Source organism: Mytilus edulis, chromosome 13 (genome assembly GCF_963676685.1).
Source record: "Mytilus edulis chromosome 13, xbMytEdul2.2, whole genome shotgun sequence".
Lineage (NCBI taxonomy): Eukaryota > Metazoa > Mollusca > Bivalvia > Mytilida > Mytilidae > Mytilus > Mytilus edulis.
In genome coordinates, this window is record NC_092356.1 from 39,966,361 (window position 1) to 39,978,642 (window position 12,282).

Consider the following 12,282-nt stretch of genomic DNA (forward strand, 5'->3'; position numbering starts at 1 on the left):
TCTTCAGTGTGCGCTTAATATTCAGGTGCGTTTTATGTAAGGACAAAAACAATCTTCCCCCCAAAAAACGGCCGTGCGGCTTATAAAACGATGCGCTTTAAATTCGAAAATATACGGTAATCAATTAGTGATAGATTTCTCTTAGAAGAAATTTCAAGGTCCCAGTGAATAAACAGGCATATGGCATTTGCGCCGATTTTTAAAATTTGCCTTTTTTTCATTTGCCCCAATTTTATAATTGCTCCTATTTTCATTTACAGTTTAACATAGATGAATAAATACTGGCCATACATATCAGAAGGTCAGTGCAAATGATAGTGAGAAACATATACTTATTTTTTCTACACACTTCAATCTTCAATGTCTTTGCAATGATATATCTAAAATATTTATAATCATACACTTCACCCTTTACTACCTCAATGGAAGCAGTACCTCCCTCGGAGCGAAGCCAGTTGAATTGGTACGGGATGGCCAATGGGGTGTTGTCCTATTTGGAAATGAACTGACATTTTATAAACCACTATGAGGATCTCTACACAGACGTGCAAGAATAGCAGCTAACCACATCGTTAATAACTTTATTGACTAACTTTCACTTTTAACTATACTAGATTCTTATTTTAATTTCACTTTCACTTTCTATTTATATATGAACCTCAATCACAGTGACTACGGAACATACCAGTCAAGATAAACATTTGTTTTTATTTCTATTTTTAACTTTTATTCTTGCTACATTATGAACACTATTTTACATTTTCACTTTCACTTTCACTTTTATTCTTTTACGTCATAATTAATACAACCGCATTATATACACTTTATGAACATGTAAACTCTGTAATATTGTCCTGATGATGCCGCATTAGCGGCAAAACATGTCGACTCAATAAAACTATCACCTTGCGGTAACCCAGATGTTGTTGTCTCTACATATTATATTAAAATATTTATAGATGAAACTTTTAAGTGCTGTCCTAAATACTTTTATGATACATGTATCAGTTATTTACTTTACACGGATGTAAAATTGGAAACTGTGTACCTCTAATATACGCCTTCTTCCAAGCAAAAGTGTTATAAAGTATTGTTGAAAATAATTTGCAATCTCTGCCGTCCAAAACATCTTTCCTTTGTGGCCGAGGTTATACAGGCTCAGAACTGTTGGAGGAAAATCCAGTCTGTTGGGCTGCGCACAGAGTATACAGACCAATTATTTATTTTTTATAAAGAAGGCAGTTATTTTTCTCGTTTGAATTGTTTTACATTGTCATTTCGGGGCCTTTTATAGCTGACTGTGCAGTATGGGCTTTGCTCATTGTTGAAGGCTGTACGGTTACCTATAAATGTTAATTTCTGTGTCATTTTGGTCTCTTGTGGAGAGTTTTCCCATTGGCAATCATACCACATCCTTTTTTTTATTGAGTGACATTGGTAAAAGGCTATCTGAATTGACTGACAATTCATAACATTTGTACAATTGCTATAACGGAAGAGATTTATGATAATACATAAAAATAGCATTCACCTGTAATATACCTGGAAAAAAATCAGCGCAAATGCAAAACGCCAGAATAAACTATACAGAGAACAATACCTGTTGTTTTTGTTAATGGGACAATAGAGCTGCCAAAAGTTTAAATGGACAGGTAACTATCAAGTGAGTCTGTGGTAAGGTATAATTGGGTTCGCATTAAATTTAAAAAAAAAGAAGCAAAAATATGCACAAGCAATTGAGAATACTTGAAAATTACATTAAAGTTTGACTTCAACATAATAATTTTTTTTAAAACCTCTGACAATATTGTTGCAGGTCCTCCCAGTTCTCTCTTGTCCAATACATCTCTACCACCAGGTACAATTCCGACATCCAGGTATAACCTGATACCACTTCTGTCATCGCCAGCATGGATAGATACTTCAAACTGAGGCTCTGTGAAATCCTGATTTGGTATTTGTCTTACCAAACACTTTGTTGTGGAACGCTTCTTCTGGAATTTTTCATAATACAGTTTGATTAAGTAAAACAGAAATTGCACAATTCAGTCAATCAATTTCTATTTTAACGAATCACTAACTGAATGAGAAACATTTGTTTCTATTATTATTATCATTTATACCCTAGCTTCAAAATGATTTTTGATATTTGCGGACCATAGACAAAAATAATTTCAAAGGACAATAGAGCTACGTTTTCGCAGCTAATTTATACCCATGCTAAGTATTCATTAATTGAAATAAAAGTAGGTAAGTGATGGATCAATTCTAGAATTTTATAACCTGATTTTTGGATTTATGTCTGTTTGCAAGTAATTGATGAAGAAATAAACAGCTGCGCCATGAGCGCATGATACGCCCGACGTCTTGTGTGGAAGTTTTATGCAATAATCATAAATAGTTTCTGAGAAAGTTTTATGCAATTACCATTTTTTTTTTTGAGACACGGCGGGACATGTGAAACCCACCCCCCCACCCTGTTTTCTTTTTACAAAAAACTATAAATATCACTAAAATAAATTTTTTAATCAAACCAAAAAGTATACAGATCTTTAGATTAATATAACAAAGAAGTGTGTAAAGTTTCAAGCAATAATCATAAATCATTTTTGAAATACAGCATGACAGGTAAAAACCCCCTCCCCCTTTTTTTACAAAATACTCAATAACTCAAAAATGAAATTTTGAATCATCACCAAAAAGTATACAGGTCTTTAGATTAATATAACAAAGAAGTGTGTGAAGTTTTAAGCAATAATCATAAATCATTTTTGAGATATGGCGCAACATGTAAAAAAACCCTCCCACTTTTTTACAAAATACTCAATAACTCAAAAATGAAACTTTTGAATCATCACCAAAAAGTATACAGATATTAAGATTAATATAACTAAGAAGTGTGTAAAGTTTTAAGCAATAATCAAGAATCGTTTTTGAGATACGGTGCGACATGTGAAAAAACTAGAGGCTCTAAAGAGCCTGTGTAGCTCACCTTGGTCTATGTGAATATTAAACAAAGGACACAGATGGATTCAATACAAAATTGTGGTTTGGTGATGGTGATGTGTTTGTAGATCTTACTTTACTGAAATTCTTGCTGCAATTACAATTATCCCTATCTATAATGAACTTGGTCCAGTAGTTACAGTGGAAAATGTTAGTAAAATTTTACAAATTTTGTGAAAATTGTTAAAAATGACTATATAAAGGGCAATAACTCCTTAGGGGGTCAATTGACCATTTTGGTCATGTTGACTTCTTTTAAGGTCTTACTTTACTGTACATTATTGCTGTTTACAGTTTATCTCTATCTATAATAATATTCAAGATAATAACCAAAAACAGCAAAATGTCCTTAAAATTACCAATTCAGGGGCAGCAACCCAACAAAGGGTTGTCAGATTGGTCTGTAAATTTCAGGGCAGATAGATCTAGACCTGATTAGCAATTTTACACCATGTCAGATTTGCTCTAAATGCTTTGGTTTTTGAGTTATAACCCAAACTGTATTTTACCCCTATGTTCTATTTTTAGCTGTGGCGACCATCTTGGTTGGTAGGCTGAGTCACCGGACACATTTTTTAAACTAAATACCCCAAAGATGATTGTAGCCAAGTTTGGATTAATTTGGCCCTGTAGTTTCAGAGAAGATTTTTGTAAAAGATTACTTAAGATTAGTTAAGTCGGCTTCATATCTTGACTTACATCTAGAAATTGACAATGAGGGTCGGTTGAAAACAAAACTTTACGACAAAAGAGATGATTTCAGCTTTCCAATTGTGAACTTTCCATTTCTAAGTAGCAACATTCCAGCAGCACCTGCATACGGGGTATATATCTCCCAATTGATGCCATATTCCCGTGCTTGCATTTCCTATCATGATTTTCTTGATAGAGGTTTGCTGCTCACAAGGAAGCTATTAAACCAAGAGTTCCAAATGGTGAAGTTGAAATCATCCCTTCATAAATTTTACGGACGCCATCACGAGTTGGTTGACCGTTATGGAATAACCGTTTCACAAATGATATCGGATATGTTCCTTACGTCGTAACTTCAATCCCCTTCCCTTTCATGAATATGACCTACCGAATTAGACTATTTACCGGATTTGTAATCACATAAGCAACACGACGGGTGCCACATGTGGAGCAGGATCTGCTTACCCTTCCGGAGCACCTGAGATCACCCCTAGTTTTTGGTGGGGTTCATGTTGTTTATTCTTTAGTTTTTTATGTTGTGTTGTGTGTACTATTGTTTTTCTGTTTGTCTTTTTCATTTTTAGCCATGGCGTTGTCAGTTTGTTTTGGATTTATGAGTTTGACTGTCCCTTTGGTATCTTTCGTCCCTCTTTTACTAAGATTTAAGAAAAATGGTTAAAAATTTTGTGAAAATTGTAAAAAAATGTTCGGGTCAGGTGAGCTAAAAATCACACAACTGTTTTAGTTAAAAAGTGCCGTAACTCAAAAAGTTTAAATCTTATTTTCACCAAAAAGTATACAGATCATTTGACCATCATAAGAAACAACTATATTAAGTTTCATGAAATCTAGATAAGTTGTTCTCAAGTTACGTTGCGACATGTTTAGGCCCGGACAGACGGACGGACACAAGACATTTGTATACCATAATATGTCCCGTCAAAATTTTGACGGCATATAAAAAATCATATGGTGCAGCTCTTTTTTTTTTACTACTGTCATTTGAAAATATCCCATTTTTATTCATTTTCCCACCCTTTTTTGGGCTCAATTCTTGAAAGAATCATAGTTTCAAAATTAAACTTTTTTTCATACTTTCACAAAAAAATTAAGTTGACCAATCTGAATAAATTTAGTTTAAAAACTATAGGTTTTTGTCTAAATTAGAATTTTTTATATAATTTAATGCTTTTTTTTTTGGTCAAATCTGTCAGTTTTGTAAATTTGAGATTTTTATTCTTTTATTAGAACACTGATCTTAAGGTTAATATAACTAAGAAGTGTGTAAAGTTTTAAGCAACAGTCATTAATGGTTTTTAAGATACGATGCAACATGTGAAAAACCCTCCTCTTTTTTACAAAAAACTCAAAACTCCAACATAAAATCTTGAATCATCACCAAAAAGTATACAGATCTTAAGAATAATATAACTTAAAAGTGTGTAAAGTTTTAAGCAATAATCATAAATCGTTTATGGGATATGGCGCGACATGTGAACCCCCCTTTTTTGTTTTTACAAAAAACTCATTAACTCTAAAATGAAATTTTAAATCATCACCAAAAAGTATACAGATCTTTGGATTAATATGATTAAGAAGTGTGTGAAGTTTAAAGCAATCATTGTTTTTGAGATACAGCATGACATGTGAAAAATACACCCCCCTGTTTTAGTTATAACTCAAAAAGTTTAAATCCTATTATCACCAAAAAGTATACAGATAGTTTGACCATCATAAGAAACAATTGAAATAAGTTTCATGAAATTTGGATAAGCAGTTCTCAAGTTACAGTGCAACATGTGGACCCCGGACAGATGGACAGACAGATGGACAGAGGGACGGCAGACATTTGTATACTATAATACGTCCCGTCAAAATTTTGCAGCGTATAAAAACTAGATGTGTTGAAAGGACACGAACGGCCCTGTCTCAAAAAGTTGAAAAATCTGCAATTTCAACACCACATGTGGACACATGCATATGGTAGTCTCATATATAAAAAAATCAGCTCAAAATCAGAAGGCATATAGAAAAAAAGTCCATATAACTGTGATTTTCAACAATTTTAAAAGTCATAAACTCTTAATTTCGGCAAAAATCAGAGGAGCAGAACTGAACTTAAACTTAATCTGTAACTCTTCATGTTAAACTGACATATAAAAAATCAGCCCAATATCTAAAGGCATTTAGAAAAAAAGTCTGTATAACTGTAATTTTTTATAATAATTTAGTAAAATACAGATAAATAGGATTTTTTTTTACAATATTCATTTTTGGATCCTATCTTATAATCATAAAAAAGCTTCTGTCCAAGTTTGGTAGAAATCCAGAATTGTTTAAGAAATTTATTAAAATTCTAAAACTTTTAACCACAGAGTGAACATTTTTTGCGTTGCCAACGCCGCTGGAATAATGTAGGATCGCTTTGTCTCGCTTTTTCGACGTAATGAAAAATTTCATACATAAAAGTTATATGTTTATAAGTAAACAAATGTGCATCAGTAAAGAATGTAAAAATGCATTACAGTTATATTATGCTCATATAAAAATACCTAAAAGGTAAAAGAAACAGTGCTTTTAAATACTAATTTGTAAGATAAATCAACATGCAATAACTAAATAAATTTCAATTGATTGTGCTATTTGATTTATATCCAGTGAAAAATACTTCATGCATGTTCAGGACAAGAACAAATTAACAATAATTCAATAGACATGTCATAATATATGGGATCAACTGGGAAGAAAGGCAGAAAATATGGACAACTACTAGAAAATTAGGGTATGAATAAATTTTAAGAACATGTAAATACCCTTTCAGTGCCTGGTTTGTTAATGAACTCTGTTATAACTGGGTCGGTGAGATCTTTTTCTTTTTTCCTGTTGTCTATGACGTTTTTTTCTATACTTGGAGATGTATACTCCCATAAGGTTGCTTTGAACAAAGTTTTTGTGAAAAAAAATAGGTCAAGCTGTATCAACACTGTCATCTTAAGTCGTAATGATGCAATTTTCAGGTCCATAACAATTCTGAAATATATTTATGTACAATGGCATTATGTAAATAATACATGCTATACACACCTGTCAATATGTATGAGGGAGATCTCCCCCTTTTGAAAAGCTGCCTAGAAGGAGATAATTTGTAATTAAAATTAACACAATGATTACTTGTCTATTCTTTATTTGAAATATAATTAATTGATTCCATATACAATGTCAGTTTTTATGAATTGCCTTTTATACTCAATCATTTTATTCAGACTATTGTTTTTGTAGTGATTTTCCTGATTTTCATCATACTAATAACATGGAACATCCCTGAGTGCAGCTGGATACAGAGGTCCAACCCTAAACAGTTGGGGCAAAAATGGACACAATATTAGCGCTTGATACAGGTCTGAATTTGGAATGTGATTAAATATTTGACACATAGTAGGTTTATGACACAGAATAACTGTAGTCAAAGAACTTAGAATTGGTTATAGGATTAGAATTTATATTTTTATTTTTTATTTTTTGCTTAAGTGCTACTTCGAATTCCCCCCCCCCGCCCCCCCCCCCCCCCCCCCCCAAAAAAAAAAAAATAAAAAAAAAAAAATATTTTTCCCCTTTTTTTTGCTTTTTGCAAATACACTATGCTGTGACTAACTTCTTTTCACCTCTCCCACCCCCCTCCCTCCTTTTCCCCCTAAAAAAATGTTTTCCCTCAAGATATGGTCATAATCTCATTCAAATTTCCTATGGAGTTTGCAACCATAATAATCCAATTAAATAATAAATGAGCCTCGTCGGATAGAAATCGACCTTATGCAAGTGCATGTACACATATACATATCTAAGACTTTGATCGATTTTGGAATAACTAAGATATAAAAGCTGCATTTTGGTCCGTTTAAAAGGGTTGTCTTCTTATGAAAACCTACTTTTGAAACATTTACAGACTTTCCGTAGAAATTATTTTAACCCAAAATAGGTTAACAGAGGTATTGATTTTCGTTTGCATAAGGTTGATTTCTATCCGTCGCAGCTCAAATAATAAAATAATGAAAATTCTTTATTTAACGAAGGTAACACATTTAACAATGACATGTTAATCTTCCATGAGGCCTTCAAAAACTATTAATACAAATAGAAAAGAATACATCATAAAAGTCATTAAATTGAAAATGTCATACATAATCATGGCCAAAAATAGATATTCCTTAATCAGCATTTAAAAAACAAGAGGCTCTCAAGAGCCTGAATCGCTAACCTGAATTTTTTTGGTTTAATCTCTCATCAATGATTATTTTGGCTTTTCAATTTATTTAAATGTTCTTTGAATCGTCCTATTTTCTTCAAAAGCAAAAAAAAAATCATTTTCTCCTATGTTCTATTTTAGCCATAGGAGCTATGTTTCTTGACATACAAGGAAATGAAATATAAAATTTATACTAGATACTCTGAAACTCTAAAACTCATTTAGCCTAAGTTTGGCTGAAATTGATACAGCAGTTTCAAAGGAGAAGATTTTTTTAAAGTAAGTCAACATGATGAACAAATTGTGAAAAAAGTCTTTAAAGGGCAATAACTCCTTAAGAGGTCAATTGACAATTTTGGTCAAATTGACTTATTTGTAGATCTTACTTTGCTTAACATTTTTGCTATTAACAGTTTATCTGTATCTATAATAATATTCAAGATAATGACCAAAAACTGCAAAATTTCCTTAAAATTACCAATTAAGTGGCAGCAACCCAACAATGGTTTGTTTGATTCATCTGAAAATTTCAGGGCTGATAGATCTTGACCTAATGAACATTTTTACCCCACGTCAGATTTGCTCTAAATGCTTTCGTTTTTGAGATATAAGCCAAAAACTGCATTTGACCCCTATGTTCTATTTTAAGTAACAGCGGCCATGTTTTTTGACGGATCAAAAATCGAAGCACACACTTTGTGCAGGATAATCTAAGGAACAATCATGCTAAGTTTCATCCAAATCCATTCAGCAGTTTCAGAGGAGAAGATTTTTTAAAGTTAGCAAATATGATGAACAAATTGTGAAAAATTGTCATTAAAGGACAATAACCCCTTAAGGGGTCAATTGACAATTTTGGTCATATTGACTTATTTGTAGATCTTACTTTGCTGATCATTTTTGCTGTTTACAGTTTATCTTTATCTATAATAATATTCAAGATAATGACCAAAAACTGCAAAATTTCCTTAAAATTACCAATTAAGTGGCAGCAACCCAACAATGGTTTGTTTGATTCATCTGAAAATTTCAGGGCTGATAGATCTTGACCTAATGAACATTTTTACCCCATGTCAGATTTGCTCTAAATGCTTTCGTTTTTGAGATATAAGCCAAAAACTGCATTTGACCCCTATGTTCTATTTTAAGTAACGGCGGCCATGTTTTTTGACGGATCAAAAATCGAAGCACACACTTTGTGCAGGATACTCTAAGGAACAATCATGCTAAGTTTCATTCAAATCCATTCAGTAGTTTCAGAGGAGAAGATGTTTTAAAAATTGTTAACGACGACGACGTCGACGACGACGACGACGGACGCCAAGTGATGAGAAAAGCTCACATGGCCTTTTAGGCCAGGTGAGCTAAAAAGTAAATTCTAATAAATTGCTTTGCTGAGCGCAGCTCGATACAACCACAGAGGTTCAACCCTGAACAGTTGGGGCAAAAATGGACACAATATTAATGCGCTTGATACAATTGATTATTTCGGCCCCTTTTTTGCTCCTAATTTCTAAACTCTTGGGACCATAACCCACAAAATCAATCCCAACCTTCCTTTAGTGGTATTGAACCTCTTGGTAAAAATTCAAAGAGATCATTTCACTTAAACTAAAGTTATTTTTAAAATTAAAAACTGTAAGGTATGATGGGAATCTGCATTCAAAATTTTTTTTTTGGTCATCTGCTTGAACAGATTTTTTATAATCAAATTTGGGATCAGAATTTTTTTTCTTTCAAGAAAATACACCCCCCCTCCCCACTTTGAAGTTAATATTTATTCCCTAAGGAACATAAATTATGTACAAAGTTTCAAGTTGCTTGGACTTCAACTTCATCAAAACTACCTTGACCAAAATCTTTAACCTGAAGTGGGACAGACAGACAAACAAATGGATGGACGAATGAACAAACTGAAGCACAGACCAAAACATAATGCCCCTCTTCTATAGTAGGTCGGGCATAATAAACAAACAATGCATTTTACCACTATGTTCTATCTTTAAAATAGAATAAAGTAGTAAAATTAATTTCTTATTTATTATCTTTTTCTTGGCCAGGTCTGCCATGTTGGTTGGCCAGCGAGATCATTGAGAGCATATTTTAAACAAGATACCAAAATAAGGATTGGCACCAACTTTAGTTTCAAGTTTTCTAGTTGTTTTAAGAGGAATTTTTTTTTGTAAAAGTTAATGGACAATCACAGTCGTGGCCAATTGATGGCATTAGATTGAACTTAGCCCTTTGGGATAGGTAAGCTCAAAAGAGAGATTTAAATGTGCCAATGGCTTTGCCCACTTATATACATGTTCCGGACCATATGAGTATTTGGACCATACACGTATGATCATGACCATATGCATATACTCATATGGTGGGACCATATGAGTATAATACTCGTTTGGTTATTAACGGGCCAGACCATATGAGTATTTGGACCATGTAGGTATATTTTTTTTTAAAATTACATTATAAAAATTTCAATAATTATACAAAAACTTTAACTAAAAAACAATGATGGTTACATGACAATGTATTATTTTATAATTCAAATACTACGTACAATTTAAATATTGATGCCATAGTTAGTTTTCATCGCTAATTACATTCTTGCATGAAGGCTTGGGGTGACATTTACTTCCACATGGTACCATAGCTTTTTTGCATTTGCAAGTCTTGGTTGTGCATGATCCTTTTCATTTACACCTTTAGTTTGCGAGTGAAAAGCTAGCCTTTATGTAGCTGTGTACAGTGATACCGAGGTCTTTGGTCATTCCAAAAGTCTACAGTGTTTTTAAGAAGCTCTAGATCTCAAATATCGTAACATGACTGCAATACACCATATTCACAAGACAACTTAAATAAACTATGTTACTTTCCAGCGACTTCTTCACTTGTGTAACAGTTCATTAAGAAATTTTTGGAATTTATTTTTTTAAGTTGACATATTGCTATTCACACGTAATAACAAATCGGTAATAACCATTGGTAATGACCATCGGAATAAAATGTGTTTATTATAGTTTTGACAAGTAAGTAAAATTAACTATGTAAAAATTCTAATTTTTATTTAGCTTATCTTTTTATTATAATATAATAATAAACTCACCTAAATGATAGGGTCTTTTTAAGCAACAGTCATACCATATGAAGAGTTTAGAAGTATTAAAAGTAAACTGTAACAGAGTGTTAATTACCCCGACCATACGCGTACGGTCGGACCATATGAGTATATACCCATATGGTCATGTCCATACACGTATGGTCCATATACTCATATGGTCTGGAACATACACAATTTCCATGTAAAGTCCAACTGAATCTTTTTTTTATCTATATGAATTGTATATCCAACAGTCACAATTATTCATTACAGATTATATACCTCCAGACAGGTATAATGATATTTCTATAACCAATAGAGTAGAATGAAAACTAAAAATGTGTCAAAGAGACAACAACCGCACTCTTAAACACTTAAGGTAGTATAATTTGATAAGTGATATTACCCCACATCCAGAGGAAATTTATTGAATGCCAGTTCTCCTCTGGTTGGAAATTTCACATCCACTACATGTCCCTCAAGTCTTAGACTGGCATGTAATACCAAAATTCCAACTGATAATTCTCCGTAGGCAAATACTGAAGCATATGGTGTTATCTCAGCTATTCCCTTCATTCCCATAATATTTAATCCTACTTTCAAAGATATACCATAGCGTATAGCAACACCAACTTCTACAATAAATGAATGTGGTCATATATACTTAGGACTGTGAGCTATTGCTGCCAAATGATACAAACTACTGGTACAATGTATAAGTATTCAGTAATTAGGAAGTTAATACGCAATGAATGTGAAAACACATTAAACTGTAAAGTATACTCACATGTATCTTCATCCTAAATTTTAGAAAGCCAAATTGGAGATTTTATCAAAATATAGGTACAAAAGTTAAATAATATATCACATTCATTGTCAGCTTTGAATTTCATGTCAAAAGTTCACTTTATTATAAAATAATAAGACAGGGCAAATATGCATTCAACTATAATTGAACAAGTAAAACTGGGAGCTACTGCTCACTGATGATATCCCCGCCAAATACTTGACTGTAAACAGAAAAATGATTAGTGATGAATCTGAAAATGCATCACACTTTATAGCTGACTTATATAAATTTTGAACCAAATTTCAGAAATCCTTGTAATGTAATTCCTGAGAAAAATGTGACTAAATTTTCAACTTGGACATCATTTGTAAAATGATGCAAGTATTTGGTTAACATGAAGTTGTTGAGTGATGAATCTGAAAACGCATCACACGGTACAGCTACTTA

The 12,282-nt window shown here is 32.6% G+C and overlaps 1 protein-coding gene across 1 annotated transcript in view; it reads right to left on the minus strand.

Annotated features, from left to right (window-relative positions):
• LOC139501251 (uncharacterized) overlaps window positions 1-12,282 on the minus strand; it is a 142,105-nt gene that overhangs the window by 97,343 nt on the left and 32,480 nt on the right. Inside the window, exons 14-16 of the mRNA XM_071290271.1 lie at window positions 11,452-11,680; window positions 6,513-6,729; window positions 1,797-1,994 (exon numbers count right to left, since the gene is read on the minus strand). Of these exons, the coding sequence (XP_071146372.1) occupies window positions 1,797-1,994; window positions 6,513-6,729; window positions 11,452-11,680 (644 nt within the window). The remainder of the gene's footprint in view (window positions 1-1,796; window positions 1,995-6,512; window positions 6,730-11,451; window positions 11,681-12,282) is intronic.